The sequence below is a fragment of the Atractosteus spatula genome, chromosome 5, assembly GCF_055471065.1.
Source record: "Atractosteus spatula isolate fAtrSpa1 chromosome 5, fAtrSpa1.hap1, whole genome shotgun sequence".
NCBI classification, from domain to species: domain Eukaryota; kingdom Metazoa; phylum Chordata; class Actinopteri; order Semionotiformes; family Lepisosteidae; genus Atractosteus; species Atractosteus spatula.
The window spans coordinates 21,806,472-21,825,917 of NC_142710.1; the positions used below are offsets into that span (position 1 = coordinate 21,806,472).

General features: G+C 36.0%; 1 protein-coding gene across 2 annotated transcripts in view; it reads left to right on the top strand.

Moving 5' to 3' along the window:
* The first annotated feature begins 484 nt into the window (after positions 1 to 484).
* Positions 485 to 19,446, top strand: part of dntt (deoxynucleotidyltransferase, terminal) — a 62,140-nt gene continuing 43,178 nt past the window's right edge. The window contains exons 1-7 of one of the 2 annotated variants that reach the window (XM_088916807.1): positions 485 to 556; positions 2,068 to 2,073; positions 4,932 to 4,955; positions 7,195 to 7,281; positions 13,227 to 13,397; positions 14,887 to 14,958; positions 16,529 to 16,652. In XM_088916807.1, coding sequence (XP_088772933.1) covers positions 500 to 556; positions 2,068 to 2,073; positions 4,932 to 4,955; positions 7,195 to 7,281; positions 13,227 to 13,397; positions 14,887 to 14,958; positions 16,529 to 16,652 — 541 coding nt within the window. In that variant the 5' untranslated portion in view covers positions 485 to 499. Of the gene's footprint in view, positions 557 to 2,067; positions 2,074 to 4,931; positions 4,956 to 7,170; positions 7,282 to 13,226; positions 13,398 to 14,886; positions 14,959 to 16,528; positions 16,653 to 19,446 lie in introns of both variants that reach the window. The other variant, XM_088916806.1, reaches the window with a different exon arrangement.

Genomic DNA, 19,446 nt, shown 5'->3' on the forward strand with positions numbered 1-19,446 from the left:
GAGCTTTAAAAGCAATCCAATCAATGATTCTGTTTAGAAATTTTGAAGCTGAGGCTTCAGAGGGGTTTCAAATTAAAATTCTCCATTGTGATTTTCTACAGCAAGCTATTTCTAATTTTGTGCACTGCAGAGACTGTTCAAAGAATTGTTATCATCATTGTTGGTTGAAATGCATCTTCGTGGATCAGTTTTTAACCTTTTTCACTTTTAACTTAGCAACTTTTAAGGTGCATCATTTTATGACAATAAAATCTATCTAACAAAGTGCCTGAGCAATGAATGCTTTTGGGAGTGATGGTGGCGTGTGTCTGATGAACCAATTAATATTTTTTCATGTTGTCATATTTTTAATATTTTCCCTCTTATGTCCAGTGATGCTGTCACCCACGTTGTAGCAGAGGACAATTCTGCCGATGAACTTTGGCAGTGGCTTCAGAACAGCAGTCTGAGGGATCTGTCCAAAATAGAGGTGTTGGACATCTCCTGGTTTACTGAGTGCATGGGAGCTGGGAAGCCAGTTCAGGTTGAAGCCAGGCATCGCCTTGTAGTAAGTACAGTATATATTCTGTGTGACCTTGGCTCTCACCAGGAATTTTTGTGACAGACAATAGACACTAGGTGGAGCTATAAGTCAATAGGGATGTAACACAGTGTCTGAAAAAATGTATTGAATTTGCCCATAAAACCCTCTTGGTATACAGTTCGAAATGACTTAGATAGTGAACAAATGCAATTCATTGTACTGTGCTGTAGAGAACGTATAATCATGAAGTGTGATTTTAATTTTTTTATATTAGACCATGTACTTTGGTTCTAATAGTTTTAAAACTATTTACTGAAATTAAATATAAACCCCATTCATACATTTAAAAGTGGCTTTCCAAATGCAGAGAGGACCCCACAGTTAAACAGTGTTGTCCAATACAGATCAGAAACACATGTTATGTTCCTTATTGCACATAGAAAAATCGAATTGATAACAAAACAATGGAACTGAGCATTCACATAAAAATAAGAAAACCTTATAGAAAACTCAATATTATTTCTTCATTACAGCATCATTAAAAATACAGAAAATAATACAAATAAAATTTAAGAACATTTATTGTGTGTACTGAACAGCTCATGGTAACCTTTTGTGAAAAATCAATTGAATTTTAATGAAAGCTACAACAGAAAAAATGCTGAAAGAAAGAAATTAGTTTTATAGTATACAGTAGATAGAGTGGTAAAAATGAACATTCAGATGCGATGCAATTTTAAATTTAAAACCTTGCAAGTTCAATTAAGTACGTGAAGATACAATATATACATTGAAATACATTGACTATTATTATGTATTGCAATTATATTTAAGACAATATAATATAGGAATATACGTATAAGCAAAATACAACAGCTTGTTTATTTCTTCCACAAGAACACTTTCAGTTAAAGAGCAATGTTTTTTTCTTCTCCAAAACAACAGACTTGAAAGAAATTAAATGTGAGGGTATCCTAGAAACCAAAGATTCAAGAAAAAGAATGTGAAGAAAAATGAAAGGTTATAAAATTATTTTTTTCTGTTGTATACAGAATTAATGTTTTCATTTCATCTTCACAGTCAATAAATACATCTGGGTGCTGGTTATGAGGACTATCCATCTTATCTTACGCAAGAAAACCCTCTAGTTCCCTTTATTGTGGAAATCTCGACATCTGTGGAAATGAATGTCTTTCACTGAGTGGAGTTGAAAGAAAAGTGTTGAAGTATTAATTTTGCTGGAACAAAAGAACCATCAACACATGTAATATTGCTTTTAAACATGCATAGTAGTGCATCTTTCAAGTTGTAGAAAATACTATACATTATTTTTTATGGAAACAGAAACATGAAAATAAACCAGGTGCTTATTCGCCTGTATAAATTACTTTTCAATTATATTTAATTATATATATAACATTTTCTTTTCTGCTGCTATAGTAAATAGTAAAGCTGGCATTAACATTAGATATTTATATAAATTACATTGAGTAAAAAATCATAAGGTTAAAAAGAATAAAACATTTAACATCAAAGTGTATGAGGAATATGTTACTTTTATATTTATTTCTCTGTTGGTGATTATTTAACTTCTATAGAACTTCTACAAATGGAATAAAAACCTTCACAAAGAGAGACAAAGTTCTGTAAATCACCACGCTGTTGATGGAATGAGTATTATTAACCTTCTTGGTAATGAAAGAAGACCCCTCTGATGACAACACTGTCACAAATGGTGAATTTCAAAGACAGGCCTGTCAAAATGAAGTGATTTTACACAGGATGAAAAGAGAGAGAGAAAGAAACTCATTTTTATGACAAATTTAGCCTTCAAATGAAAATGATTTATAGAGAGTTCAGTCTTACTCTGGACACACAAGACTAACCCATGATGAGAGGCTGTGTTTCAGTGAAGTATGAGTACACTTTGGTGGCAAAGCACTGCACTGATCCCTTCTAACAAGTGAGATGAAAGGCCTATTTCACTTTAAGCTCAGTTCAATTTAAAAGTAATATATTGGAGCCTCTGAGAATAGAATCCTAATTTTTAAAAACTTTCCAGATGATCATCTTGACTAAGATGTACTGTATCTGTGAGTGCTTTGGTGTACTTTTTAAAGATATCAGAATTATATTCACCATGTCTGTTAAGTACTCTTGACACCTTAGCTCCTCTTAAAACTTGAACCATCTCCTTTCTCACTCTGCCCCATGGTATATTGACCATTGCGTTCAATGAAGGCAGACTCCAACAAACTAGAAGGTGGGTGACATTTTTCTGTCTTGAATGTTCATTTTCAGTCTTGGAAGCAGCTCTTGACTGGATACAAGGATGCAATAGTGTCTCCTAGATCCATCTAATTCTCCCATACCATTGAGAACAACCAAAACAGCCCTAGATACCTGGTCTCCACCATCAAAAGACTGCTTAAGCCTTACTACATTATCTGCTTCTTCCCTTTTGTATCACTTTCTTAGGATTTTTTACTTTCAAGTTTGACAACATCCAGCATTATATTCTTTCCACTACACATGTTAATACTACACCTCCTCCCTACATGACTATTTTTGCTGATTCCCTCTAGTGTCTCTGTTTCTTGACGCTGCATGCCTCAGAAAATTGGTATTGCACATGACCTTCACCACTTGTTTATTAGATCGCATTCCCACTGTGTTATTTCAATCCTGTTTTTCTGACCTATGACCTGTTGTCCTCAGCATAATAAACGAGTCCTTGAATAAATGGTACCAATGCCCTTTAAAACAGCTGCTGTTGCCCCTTTGCCAACAAAAAAAAACATGACTGGAAAACCCAAACAATTTTCACCCTATATCCAACTTACCTTTTCTTGCTAAAATTTTAGAACATGCGGATACTGTTCATTTGCAAATAATGCAAATTTGCAAATAATCTCTTTGAACCTTTCCATTTTGGTTTCAGACAATCACATAGCACAGAAACTGACCTGGTTAAAGTCACTAATGATCTTATGGCTGCTTAGTCTGGTTCTCTTTCTATCCTTATTTTCCTTGGCCTCAATGCTGTTTACTTTCATAGCTTGAGACTGTGCTTGGAGTTTCTGAGATAGCTCTTAAGTGGTTAAGCTCTTATCTTATATTGCTGACATTTTTTCTCTCTTGGTGGTTTCAGTTCTGAGGTTGGATTAGTAAAATCTGGTGTTCCTCATGGCTCGATACTGGGCCCCCATATTATTCAGCATTTACATGTTCCCACTTGGTCAGCTATTAAGATCACCCTGCAACTTTGTAAAACTAATGCTGTAACGCTGTATGTTGAGGTCACTGCTTTTGAATTTCAATCTATAGTGAAGAACCTGAGAGTGATATCTGATCCAGGCTTGACATTTAAGCCACATACAGTATGCAAAATATTGTAAAAACTAAATTCTTCCATCTCGGAACAATCACCACACTACGTCCTATGTTGCCTCTGATCGTACCTGAAAAGCAGTTCAACACATTCATCTTCTCTAGAAATGATTAATGCAACACCCTACTTGCTGAACAAACTTCAGCATGTCCAAAATTCTGCAGTCAGGAACCCGACCTGACCCAGTAGCACGCAAGTGTTCACATTCTACTGTTCACTAGTCCAGGAGTCCATGCACTGGCTTCCTATTAGGTTTTGTGACTTTAAAATCCCCCCCAAAAACTTTGAGGCTTTACATGGCTTGGCACCTCAGTACCTGTCTGAGTTATTTTCTTCCTACTCCCCACCTTGCAACCTTCTTTTGTCTGACTCCGGTCTCCTCATCTCGTCTTTGTTCCCCAAGCTCGTTTACATACTATGGGTGGCAGGGCCTTCTCTTGCTATGCCTCATCTATCCCCAAGCATATCAGCGAGCATTTTCAAATCCAAACTCAAAACCTTCATCTTCAGCAGGGCTTTAACTTCATTGATATCTATGCATGTTGTACGGCACTGAAAACCCAATGTTTTATATTGTACTAACATTTTTGTCGTTTTTCTTACTGTAAATAAAGCTAATTTTAGAGGTGCTACATAAAATAAAGTTTGTGTTGTTATTATTGTCATAATCTAGAATAAGGGTTTTTCTGGGCTGATGACATACAGTGTATGCATTCATCCATTTTAGAATCATTTTATACAATACAGTGTGGAGTGAGCTGGAACCTCTCCCAGCAAGCAACGGGCAAACTCCACACAAATAGCACCCCAGAGCTCTGCATGGAGTTTGTATCATCTCTCTGTGTCCACATTGCCTTTCTCCCACAGTCCAAAACCTACTGGTAGGTTAACTGGTTTATGGGAAAAGTGGCTCTAGGTGTGAGTGTGTGCGTGTCTGTGTCTCTGTGTCTTCCCTGGAATGGACTGGTGTCCCATCCAAGATGTACCCTGTCTTGTACCCGTTGCTTGTTGGGATAGGCTCCGGCTCCCCCCTCCCCGACAGTGAATTGGAAAAAGCAGTTAGAAAATGGCTAGATAAGAGTTCTTCTTAAGATCATATCTTAAAATCCAAAGGAACAAGTAATAGGTTTATTCCATGCTGAAAAAAAGAAGAAAGAGAACACAACGTTTCGGCCGTGGAGCCTTCTTCAGGTGTCATGCACACCTGAAGAAGGCTCCACGGCCGAAACGTTGTGTTCTCTTTCTTCTTTTTTTCAGCATGGAATAAACCTATTACTTGTTCCTTTGCAGCCTACGCATGCTGACGCAGCTACCCACCCATCTTAAAATCCAAGCTTATTATCAGATTTTAACATTATTAATATTCAAGATCAAATGTTGATGATCCATGACAAATAAAGAACAAATTTGTCTTCGGATAAAAATAGGCCAGTTTGCAGAAGGATTTTAATTTGGGAAAAATATGTAACTACTGTATTTGGAGAGTGACTGTCACAGAATGGTGAACAATAGCACTGTTCAAACTTCAGTTACAGTCCTCAACAAGTAACAATTGGTTAAAAGGGGATTAACTACCTTCAATCCTCATTCATTTCATCATACAAAAAACTTGCTCATTAAGAACCTAAGCATTTTAACATAAATAATATTACTTTTTCAAAGTAATTAAAGCTCATCTCATAATGTGATTCCGTGTAATAATAGTTCTCTTGAAATAACATACGTTTTTATGGAGTTTCTGAATGAAATAATGAGTGGGACAGCCTCTCCATAATTACCACTGACCATCCATAACACATTTAACAGACCAAATTAAAAATAATGCAAAACATTCACCAATCTTCTATAGCATTTTTTAGCAGTAATGCTTTATTTGGAAGTTCCTGCATAATGGTTTCATAATCCCTTTATAACTGCTACATAAATCATTAAAATCACACGCATAATGTGTTACAGGGACATGTGCAAATAACGTGATGTGTGCATAAGAGGTCATGACATTTATTTCAGCATTTCATAGGGCCAAGTGCTAGAAATGACACTGGAACAAATGTCATGATCTCTTATGCATCTCATCTGACTAAAACCCCTCCCTGTCCTACCTGAGTCCTACCTGGCCAGAGCATGCCAGTGTGAAAAGGATTTAAGAAACTGAATCACTAGTGTGTGGAATCCGTCAGTGCCAACAAATGGAATGCATCTACAAACCATTTTAGGTCTCACTCATTCAGGGGGAACACAGTTGTAACCATCAGCATCATGCAAGGATCCCTGTTTGGATCCTTTTTCTAAATTTGTTTTCTAAAGTTCTGCTTTGTGGGACAAAAGATATAAATCTGGTTTTGCTTTTAAGGGGGTTTTCTTAATGAGCATTCTTCTAAACACGTCCCCTTGAAGGTTTATCAAAGAAATATTAATTGCTATGCATACAATGCTAAAGTGTTAAAGATGGTCTTTTTTTGCTGTGGAGAGCCTTCCTCTTTTGCATATATCAATGTATAATCTCATGAAACAAACATGACTACTGGAAGACACAGTATAGTATAATTTATTTTTTTATATATTTTTTATTTTTAGTAAACGCTAGAAAAAAACCTCCGCTACTAGTAAAAGTCAACTGCTTTATTTTATTTCTTCCCTTTATTTTACTGAATTTTGATCATGTCTTGCAATAAGTTGTCTTTGTTATGAATGGCCTGTGTAATACTATAACAAACAGAAAAGGTTATCTACTTCGCTCAAAAACTGTTCATTGAAGCATAGAAAAAAATGTTAGGTAATGCTTACCACTGAAAAATGTAAACGTCTTCACACTTTTAATTGCTTAATTAAGGGTGACAGCGTATTGTAGTTGATCAGAATGAGGATTTAAAGTAGGAGTCCTTCAGACAGACCCAGAATGGGTATTTAGCATTTATCAACAAGTTTAAATCATAACAGGGTGGCATAGTGTAGAATTTGAGCTCATGACTTGTGGGTTCAAATCCCTGCTTCAGACACTGCTATTGTACCCTCGAGTGAGATGCTTTACCCCAGTTGCTTCAGTTGGGCCAGCTGTATTAATGGGGACCAGTATTGATGGGTATCACTGTGATGGACCAGTATCCTGTCTGAAGGCAGAGTCTTGTGTTCTGTAGCCTGCTTAACACTGCAGAGACCAGGATGAGTGTTGTCCTCATGAGCCTGTTCTGTGGCTGTGGAATGGACCTTACCTTCTTTTTAAAGTATGTTAATGTCACCTGTTCTTTCTGTTTAGAAAAGCTGCCCTGTGATTGAACAGTACCTGGAACCCAGTGCTATGGAGACCGTATCTCAGTATGCATGTCAGAGAAGAACCACAATGGAAAACCACAACCAAATATTCACGGTACTGGGAAGCTGTTTTTTCAGATTAAACAAAATATATAAATGCAATTCTGTCTTTTATCATATTATGGTGCCCGATCACACAGTATAAAAATGACCCTTTAAAGATAATGTCAAAAGTGCATGAAAGTCGAGTGAGACAGAGTTTCACTATCTTTGAAAAACCCTCCAGAACATAGTGAACAAAAACAATGCTGCATTCTTCAACAGAATGTCCGTCTGACGAAAGGCATTAACCTACAAATTAGTAGCATCTGCAGATATGCAATGATGAAAGAGTAACAGCTGAAACCAACATGAAATCTGGCAGGGGCTGGTTGTAGTGCACAAAGATGGTACAATTAGAAAACACTTGAGGTGAATTTGCACATAAACAATGATGGATTTTTCCCAACGCCATCTGGGCAATGCAAGGCTGGAAAATAAGCTGGAAGAGAAGATTTCCAGATATTTAGAGGGCAAGTAAATAACAGATTTTGTGTATGCTGAATTAAAAGTCAATTTCATGTTATAAATTATGTTAGAGGTACATCAGTCTCTTTAGTTTTCCATTATTGTGAACAGTAAAAGCTGTGTTATCAAAAATGAAGAGAAAGCAGAAGGAAAAAAAAGCTTCCAAAAATAGCATTATGCATGGTTTATAATAAACAAATACAGTACATCTGTACATCAACATTTTGCTGAATTTACTTTATGTCGCAATAAACATGAGGAAAAGACATCTGACAACTGTAATAAATAATACAGATTGTACACAATAGTAATTTGGGTTCTTTAAGTGTGATATGCACATAAGAAGTGACAGCTTTTAGATTTCCTAGGAGAATTTTAAGTTAACCTATATTTCAAGAAATGGACAAATGCTTTGTTTTCTGCTGCTGGCTCAGCACAGCAAGTATTCCTAAGCCATTTAGTTATAAATCTTTGACGTTTGATTATAAATATACAAATGCAAGCCCTATTTGTAATATGAACCACTAATACATTTCACCCATATTTAATATGAATTAAATATACCTCAGCTTGTAATCTGATATGACAAAAATCCTGAAGGTGTTTTGTCTTGAATGTACTGTGAATTATTAGATGCAAATAAAATAATTTGCATTCAGCAGCTATAAATTAAGATTTCTTCAGAAAACACCAGACTATTTCCTGATGAGTGTTATTCTTAGTATATATTTTTGTAGTTCTTTTGTTTTGGAATTGCCTCCTCTAGTACTTTTACTGACGTGGTGATAATATAAATTGTAGTGTCCGATACAGAATAAAAAAAGAGTGTTGAAAAATGTGTAAATGCAAAGATATATTAATAACAGCAGTTAAGAATGATTTCTATTAGGCTTTTATTAAGCAGGGCATGCACTGGGTGTTTTGTCTGGGGAACCCATCTGCTTAATTTGCAGATAAATGTTCAAATATATTGTGCATACTGCACATCCCTAGAGAGACAACAGAAATGTTACACTTCATTGTGTGAAATAAAATCTCCTCCAATATATAAGAGTTTTAAACATTGACACTCTTTCCTCTGGAGCCATGTTACTCATTAGAATCCACAGCGCTGGAGGTCATGGATAATATTGCACAAAAGAATATTGTGGTCAGCGTTCTTACAAAGACGTTTAGCACTTAGTATTTCACATCAACGATTCCTCTTTCACTGCTTTTAAGATATCTGTCCTCTCGCTGTCAGAGTGCAGTTAATGTCTCTATAATATGAGTGGTACTGTGTCCTGAGACACAGCTCAAACAGGTTTATCACGATTGTTGATGGGAATGAAGTTCAAAATACTTTTCTTATCTGCCAACAGAGACTAGTTTGAAAACTTTTGCACTGTTGTGTTGTGAAGGTAAAATGCTTTATTTAGGACAATAATATAAGGGCAGTCCCTCATGGCTAGTGAAAAATGTTCAATATCCTCTCAAAATGTTTGCCTCAGTGGTGAGGGGGTCAAAGCGGACATGCGGTAAAATACAGTGCCGTTCTGCAGGTTTACTTCTATGCCTTGCAAGGTTCACTGCACCCTGAATTAACAGAGTTGCTGGCTGGAAATGGCCATCTCTCCTTCCTCTGTGTGCCCTGCCTGTGAACTCTGCTACTCAACAGCTCTTGGGGATTAACTAGACAGTAGGAAGTCGTCAAATCCGTGGTGTGGTTTACCATCCCTGCTGTAATACATGAATAAAAAATAGAAAAGGGTAGTTTTTTAATATAAGATAAATAGATAGTGTTCCCATATGAGCAAAAAAGCATAAATCAATTAAAAAAACTATTATTATTATTATTAATAATAATAATAATAATATAATCAGTCCTGTGTTGCCAATGGAAGTGAAGTTTTTCTTATTCTTATTTCTTTATTCACACACACGCCGGGGTAGGCAACTTTCAACTGGGCTCAGTGTCTTATATGGGACTAGTATGATTTGATAGTTTTAAGTGGAATAACTAACAAATACTGACTCCTTGAGGCAGTCTAGGCTTACACTTGCTTTGCACCCACCCATACATTCTTTTTCCTGTATTTATGGGAACTTTCCTTTGACTTGCATTTGATTTTTCTGTCCTTTAAATTAGTACATATACAGTAATTTATTTCAAACCTTAAACGGATATTTGCCAATTTCATATTTTAAATTTTTAGTTTTTTTTTTAGTAGTTAGCATCTTTGTGGGACATTTTCTCAACTATTGTTCTCAAATTTGTAGTAATATCTGCCCTCTCCTCCACACACGTGCACAGATACTGTATGTTTCCAACGGCTTCATCCAAAAAAGTGTTGTGGGAGAGCTGGAGCCTATCCTGACAAGCAATGGGCAGGGTACACCCTGGATGGAAAGACAACCTGTCACAGTACACATGCTGACACAGATATTCACACACTCACTCAGGGCCAGGTTTCCCAGAAGCAAATAAACCTCCCTTTGGATGTGGGAGGAAACCCAGGTACGCATGGGAGGAAGATAAAAACTCCAGGCAGAGAGCACTCCAGGCCCAGAATCAAACCCAGGGCCCCAGCACTGCAGCACAGTGATGCTACTGTAGCTACTGCACCACTGGGCCACCCTATACAGACATGTTTTCCCATCTCCAGTTCCATTTCTATTTATTAGTCTTGTATTCTATACCAGAATGAAATTCCACAGAGGGTTGAAATAGACACAAAACAAAATATTTTTGGTGATTTTAGATTGAAAGGAAGAGAAAATTGAAGAACATACCACCTTTATATTGTGGGAAAAACCCCACTTTCTCAGATTTTATCCCCACATAAAGTTGATCTTTCCTACACACATACCCACACACAAACATTGGGAGTTTCCACTTTCATTCATCAAGCTAACATTTATTCAGTCCTTTTAATTCCCTGCTGACATCACTGACATTCTGTTAGAATAGTCTGGGGGCACAGCTGTGTGTTAATAAAATGCACAAAGAGTGCTTAGCTTTATTTTAATGATTTTGTTTTTACATAAATACTATACTTGCCTTAAGGTAACAATAAATACAAAATGTCACAAAGATAAGGTCGGTAATTTTGACGTCAGTAGCAAGCTGGCACAGAAGTGAAAATCACACATGGTGAGGCACTCCCAGCTCTACAGAAGGGTGGGCTGAGGCAGGCAGTGCTGCGTGAGGAAAGTGGCCTATTAATTCCTTGAAGTGTTTCATAAATTAGAAAAAGCTAAACTAAACTATTGTGCTCAAGATGGCTGGCATTTCAAAGAAACATCTGTGTTCCTCCAGTTTCCCAGTTTGTGACGGTGACAGTCACAAGGCTGGCTGATCATGTGATGACGCATGCAGAGACAGTATGCACAGCAGTCCGGGGTCTTCCAAGTCCCCTGGGCTTTGCGTTTCCTCCCTACACTGCTTCTGTTCTTAGATATTCCTCCTTGTGACCTGTCATGATTGCAGGGAGCCCACCTGACACATTTTTCTGTCCCTTTCGCTTATGTTAAACAGCTGGGTTAAAAGGGAAAAAGAAAATCCCATTTCCCATCAAGAAATGTTTGTTGTTGCTAGTTTCTGACTCCCATAATGACTGGCAAATGAGCTCTGAGTGGCCTTCCTGACAAAAACCACCAAGATGATTTTTTTTTTAGTCAGTCTTCAGAGAGTGGAAATGCGACAGTTGCTGTCAAAGTATGACACCTTCTCAAACGGAGATCTCTACAGAGCACATCTACTGAAAGACACCGATTAATAATAGCACTGGAATGTATGCTGTGGCAAATTAAGAATATCACAACTGTCCCATGAAACCTAGAACCATATGGTCTCTCTAACACTTGGAGGAATAACACACCTGCTTATTGACAATAGAAGCATCCAAAACCCATGGCAGCCAATGGATACACAGCCTGTGATACAGTTTTACAAAAGTTCCAGACATGGATCTGCTTCTAATTTCATTGGTTTAATTTTAAAATAATTAAAGTTCCCCCGTCTCTTGACTGAAGTACCAAACAGCACTAAATTAAACATCTTTCTTTTCACTGCTCTCTGCACAGCAGGGTCTGAACCCTCCATACTCCCAATTAAAATAAAGCTGAAACAACTAATTAACTTGCTTTGTAACAATGGTGTGTGTGGGGAGGGCGGTGGTGGCGCTGAGGGCTGAGAAGTACTGCTGCTAATCATGCTCTAACAATTGCCACTAAATGGGTCACCAGTTTTGCATATGTACTGTATATTTTGAATGGTTTGTATAGTCTCTTACCTGTCTATGGGATGGCTTCTGACATGTGTCTGCAACACAGGCAATGGAGTTTGTCCATGCTTTCTCCATGCAAGAAGACTAATGCCTTTGTTTTGCATCCCAGCTCTCATCTGACTTTTTTCTTTACTTTTGACTGTACATTATTTTCATATTAGGAGCTAAATAATTATTAATTGCTTTTCATCAGTTTTCAGAAAGCAAGTGCAAGAGATCGTTAAAGCTGTTTGAATGTTGGTCAAAGGAATAAATAGGATAAATCTATAAATTCTTGATTGATATATCCTTGCTTCATGACATTAAGTACAGTTAAATCTCATTTATTGTCCTTTAAGTTTTAAACTGAGTACTTTGACTTAGGCATACACATTTTCTGATTAGTATCTTCTTAATAATACCTTCTTAATAGGCCTGTTTTTGTTTTTAATGCAAATGTTGAATATTGTCAAAAATATGGGCAGAGACCCAAAATTGGGTTTGAACAGTAACAGATTCATGCACATGATTTGCCAATTTAAGTTTCCCTTCAAGCAAATTTAATTCCAATTGGTTTCAATTTTCTGAATACTGTGTGTGATTGTTTACAAACCAATTTGAAATAATGTAGTACAGTTTCTATGTAATTATTATAAAAATGTATATACAGGTACAGTGTACATTCATTTGTTTAACTAAATTCATTCATATTCTATTCAGTCTGCTAACTGGCAGTACTGCTAGATGCAGAACTACAATGCTCAGTTCAGTAACCCTATGATTTTTGTAACAGCCCAGATATTACAGGCTTAGAGCAGCAGTTCCTACATTCCTGGCTCTGTATCAAAATTCTGTGACAGACAGACATGCTGCCAAGTCTGAAGAAAGAAAATCTGAATAATGTATTTCAGACAGAAACATTCAAGTGCAAATAGTACAATATGTGGGTAATAACTGATTTTGGTTTTCTTTCGTCACATTTAAATAACTTGAAATACTCCTGCATCACCATCCAGTTTTGAGCAATGATAGTTTCCATCTTTTATTGTCATGAATGAGTGCAAAATAACACATTCCACCCCAACACTCAAAAATGAAGTGCCGTTGCTTCTTCCATTCAAGAAACCCTTTCATTCAGTTTTCTGTCAAATGTTACATTTGTTCTTCTGCCTGTTGTGATGGGTCAGATGCTTTGAGATATGGCAAGTGAAGTTTGCACAAACTCCCCGACGTATTTTTTCTGCAGGATGCATTTGCAATTCTGGCAGAAAACGCTGAGTTCAATGAGAGTGAAGGACCCTGTCTGGCATTCATGAGGGCAGCTTCTTTGCTGAAATCTCTGCCTCATGCTGTCTGCTCCTCAAAAGACCTGGAAGGCCTGCCTTGTCTTGGAGACCAAACAAAAGCTGTCATTGAGGTAATATTCCAGTGATGTGTTTCCTAAGTGCCATCTCTTTTGACAGGTTTTCTGCTTTCTAGTCTGGGACCCTTCACATGGAAATACCTCAGGAGCACCCACCTGTCATCCGTAGTTTTGCTTGGGCTAGTTAAGACCCCTTATTTATACACAGAGGGGGGGAAAGCGATTGTACACTGTCAGAAAATATCATGGAATGTTTATGAAAGAATGTGCATTCAGTGAAGCAGAGTTTCCTTCTTCACATACAGTACCTGCATTAAATATGTTCACTGATGAAGCAAAAACCTGACTGGTTTAAGACTTACCCCAATATGAAGTAACTCCTTCTTTCTGTGCTTTTTAAAAACAGGATCTTCATTTAGTTCCCCCCAAAAAAGTCAGGAAGAGTAGTGCAAATACACTTTAGTGTTTCTGGTACACAGCATATTACCTTGATATTATAAACACAATGTTAGGTGCTGATGAATGGCCTTTTCTCTTCCTAACTTGTGGATGCTGTTTAATTCAGTGCTGAGAATTGAAAGCTCAACAGCAACAGTACAAAGAAAGAAAAATAAAAAACATGATATACATAATATGCTGCAGAAGTTGTAAACAGCAGATTGTGGTGTGCCGTAGCGGAATGTTTCAGCAGAGCTGTCTCTGATGTGCACGTTGCTCCGTGTGAGATGAGTGACATTTTATGCCTTTAGACGTGCAGAGTTTTCCCGTTCTCATCCCCTCTGCTGTGAAGGGAGCCCTGGGAGAAAACTGACAAGTGAATTTCCATCCAGCTGTGAGCGTCTATCCATTCAGACAGCCCATGGTGCGCGGCCTTGGTCTGTGAAAAAACCAGCAGCTCTGTTGCTCTGCTCTCTTGCCTCAAGATACATTATCCCCCCATCCCATGGGAGCCTAGGCTGGGAGAGGGGGAACACAAAAAAGAATGAAAAGATAAAAAAACTAATTAAAAACAGAAATGCAATCTTCATGCATAAGCATATTAAAAGTGGGCTCTGTATTTTCTCCTTATTCATGCTGGGGACTCATATTTCATTTGAAGGATTTGCAATTAAAATATTTTTAGAAATCACAGCACTTGTATTGAATTTCTTTACATCATAATTTCTATGGTGTTTGTTTTATGATAAATGTGAAATTATTGAGAACTAAATGTGAATTATTTCTGTCCTGTCTGTGCCAATACTAAGTAACTTTAGACTGCAAAGAAAATGTTTAGATTTCGAACTGCAGTGAGCATATCTTCTCCACTTAGTAAATGCGTATATAATAAATATACATTGGATCTAATATTAAAGATAGCTCAAATATTTCGATTTATTTATGACTTACAATATCTACTTTGATAACTGTTCGGACTTAGCTTGCACTAAAAAATATCACAAAACGTCAAATAGGCATCATTAAGTGAAAAAAATGAGTCAACGTTGAAACAATATTACTTTTCGTGGTGTATTGGGGAATCAATTTTTTTTTTCTTCCATAGGATATTCTTGAATATGGACAATGCTCTAAAGTTCAGCATGTATTATGTGATGATAGATACCAAACTATAAAGGTCAGTATGCTTCATGTGATATGAATCTTTCTTTCAGTTCCTAGTCCTTTTTAAAGTACAGTATATGGGAAAGAGAAGTGGGATCAAAGACTCAAAATGTATATGTATGAACATTACAGAAAGGGCTTTAAATTAGATGGGGCAGTGATTGTCCTTCAGTGAAACATTTTCTTTGCTGTTTCTTATTAAGTATCTCTTAGGTCTAATTGACATAATCTGCAAAATAAAATTCAATATTTCATAATTTCTGCTTCAAATCTCTGTTATTCAGAAACTCTTGTAATGGGATAGCCTTCTTTAATATATTTTCATTTTAAAATAATTTATCTCATTTTAAAATAAAAAAAACAGAGAAGCAGTAGATGTGTGTGGACAGAGAGATTTTATAGTTATTATTACATTTATATATCAGGCAGTAGATCTGACACTAGGATGCAGAGTAATTTATTTAAGACTGAAATATTTTTGTTTTGTACACAAGCTTTAAAAGCAAAAGCTTAAAAAAGATTATCACTAGAGAGATACCTGACCAGGTAATTAAATGGTTTAATGGTAAAAAAGTAAGAGGATCAGAGAAACATTAACACAGGAAGGAACCAATATGCCCCCCTTATCAACAGAACAATACCTTTGTGATATCAATGCTGGAGTGTCCCATCAGGCAGACTTGCCAGGTCCTCCTTAGTAATGAATCGGAGCTGTTTTGAACCCCACTGATGGATGTCAGTGAGTGTAATGCAGAAGCACAGAGTGAGACGATCATTGTTGTGTACAACAGACCAGTCGATGTGGAGGTCCAAGTGTGATGGTCTGGGAAGGATTGTCAAGTTGCTACAGAGCTCCAATTGCAGTGATTGATGGCAGCTTGACTGCATAGTGCTACATTGATCAAGTCCTGGCATCTTACTTGCTTCCCCTCCTGGAGGCTTATACTGAAGTGACAGCATGCATGCCTCTGTTGTATCTGTTCAATAAAATGTCTGTGTAGCTCCAATAAAAAAAATATTTTGTCATTTTCATGATAACCTTGTGAATTTGGTACAGTCCTAAATTATGAGATACTTTTGGTGGTCAGCATATCTATCCAAACATTTTGAAAGATATATGTAGGTACAGGTATTTTATAACTGGATTTCATAACATCTTTCTGTTTAGACAGTTTTTGATTGTCTACAGGTAAGAATACTGTACATGTGTCCAGAATTTTGCAACTGAAAAACTATACGTGCTTGAACAAGTTACAGAAAAGTAGAAAGAAAGACGAAAAACATAATGTTTCAATATTGGAGACTTTTTTAGGTGTGTATGAAGACATGCTGATGCATTTCTTCTCTCAGACTTCATCACAGTCATATCTCCTGATTTCTACTCGATAAAGCTTTTTGTTTAGGATGGCAAGAAATTAAATGCCCATGTAAATGCATGTCTCTTGAATATATTCATTCCAGATTGTCATATTAGAAACAGTTTTTGGTTTTGTTCCACCCTACCCATTCCAAGCTAAAGCCTCCAGTGTTTCATTTTGTTCATTGCCTAAAAATTGATTTGTAATTATTTTTTCTGCCACCAGCTGTTTACAAGTGTTTTTGGAGTTGGTCTGAAAACTGCAGAGAAATGGTACCGAAAAGGATTTCACTCGCTTGAGGAAGTTCAGGCTGACAACGCCATACATTTTACAAAAATGCAGAAAGCAGGTATTAATATGTAGGGAAATTTGTTTTTGTGTCTCATTATGGTTTCATTGGCTTTGAAGATATTGACGTCTTTGCCAATACAGTTCACTTATCAATATGGGTAAAGAACTAAAATGCTAACGTGAGATAGAAATGTTTCATTAACCTTGATTCTTATTTCAAACATTTTGTTATTTCAAAGCCTGCGAAGCTTAAAAGCAATAATTTCTACAATGTCACTGAAACATTTCAACACTCAAAGTGACTCCTAGAAAAACAGCGCAAAAGTAAGCAAAAATAAATTCAAGAAGATAAAACCAAATCATGTTAAATACAAGTAAAAACTGGATAGCTGACTAATGACTGTGTTAATATGAATCCTTACAGTTTCAGTTTATTAGTTTTCAGTTTCAGTTTAGATATGAAAATAAGAAATAATCCAATCATTGTATTTCAGGATATTTACATGCTGAAATATACTACAAAGATTTTAAAAGTAAAAAAACAAATTAATTTTTCTTTTCATATTATCATTTGCTACACTTTGTTCAGACAAAGGTTTAAGAATCACAAAATACATTTTATAACCCTAGCTTCTATGCTCAATTAAAACTGGTTGAAACAGACATCTATAGTCTTCTCTACATTGTGTTGAACAGAGCATTAATTTGAGATATTTTTATGCACCATCCATATCAAAGAATATGCAAATTCACTTTGTGGGATTATTACTTGAAAAGCTACAACACTTACATCTGTAGTGGAATAAGAGTAGGGAAAGTAGAGGAAAATATGGGTGTTATACACAAGAATCAGAAGAATCAGTTTCTTCATATAATGGGTACACTTTGCAATAACAATTTTAAATGTCAATGGCAAAGCTTTAAATTCAATAATATAGTAAACAGAGAATGCTAATAGATTTATTTTGCTATTAAACTGTGGGCAAACATAGAAGGAGAATTTGTTTAAAGGGAACCAGAAGAGTTTTTATCACATATTAATCGGTAGCAAACATTAAATATGTTCATCCTGCTGCTACTGTATACAGCAAGGCAGTTTCATGGTCTGTAAGTGCAATAAAATAAATGACTAGCTACGTAGGTCTCATTCAGCCATTTTATTTTTAAGATGAGTTTATCAATTAAGGCTATGCTTTTAAACAAGATGAAACCTAAGAGATACCAGTAGCTTAAAACGTAATTATTTTATTGCAGAAAACACAGTTATGAAAAAACAAAACTGTAGCTCTATTTTAACAACACTTGGTGCATATAAATCTTTGAGGTTCAGATAATTACCTTTTCATTTTCTGCAGGAGCTAATAAAGATGTACTAACAGGGCCACAGATGACTGACTATACTGCAAACCCACACTTTATTGTCAGATCTTATATTGTAGTGAAACAGTAAGAGAACTGTCTTCATTTTCAACCTTTCTCTCTTTTATGTGCATATTTCAGATAATATGGTCAGATATTGAATTCTAATAAAACCTCTCACCATGTAATTCAGAGTCAATCAATGTCTTAAAAGTAACATTGGAGTGGAAGCAATCGTTATTTCGGAAATGGCTCATTTATTGTATTGGCAGTATTGGAAAGCCATAAGTAATGCATTTAGGAGTCAGCAAGAAAGCAGATCATAAGTCAAAAGAAATGAGTCTCAATGGAAAAAACATTATTATTGATAACCTATGGGAAGTCCCGTTACTAGTGTATTACTGTAAAGTATTTTCTTGTACAAAAAGTGATGTAGCACAGCTTTGTTGTTTTGAACTTGCACGTGATATTTTATGGTAAAAAAAGGTTGTGTTAGTATGTAGCTCGACCTGATGACAGAAAACTGAGAGACAGCAATTTGTTTTTGGCATGATCTAACATTATTATCTCATATCTGTATTATAGTTATTTGAATTGCTTTTATATACAGTATATTAAAAAGTTATTAGAATTGCTTTATGGAAATGCACATTCAGACTTTTTAGACTTCCTTTTCCTGCTATAGCATACCCACAGATGCTGTTATGGAAGAGCTGATTATTCCCCCAGTTGATTGAATTTACCTAAATTTACGAACAATATCTAACTTATGAAAAATTGTTTATAATTAACTCTGAAAGAATAGTGCAAAATATTTAAATGAGAACATTACAATGGATTTTACTGTAATGTAATTATACATGTACTGTATCTAAACAGTAGTGTTTATAGGCAAAAATGATTGTCATTAATAAAAACAGAGGAATAATGTAGTATATCAAAAAGGAATTTTGTGCTAGCTGTAAGTAGGTACAGTGACAGGGGTCAAGTGTTTCTTGCATGATGCTTTATGTTTTCCTGAAACTTTGAAAAACACTGACTTATTTCTGATTCTGTGCTTCCCAATGAGAAATAAAATATTTTAATTTACCTACAAAAACAGCCTTTGGGACTCTTCTAAAAGCTCTTGAATTTAATAAACCACATCTGTTTAACATAATAAAAATCACTCTTTGATTTGCTGAGATGATTTATATGGGCTTACTCCCTATATTGAAGAGGTATACCTCATTCAAGGTTCATGTCTGGAGAGGATACCTGAATCTGTAAAGAAAAACAGTAGGCTGCAGAATGTGATGCAATCCTGTAAATGAAACATTAAACTGTGGTCTGGTCAATACTAAACATATTCAAGATCTTTTGCCAATTTGAAAAAAGCACAGCAACATATGATGACGATCAATTTCCACTGCTGAGATTAATTCAGAATAATGTCTGTTTCTCACCATTTACTTCATCAGGCTATTCCCAGAATTGGGATTTTGGTCAGAATT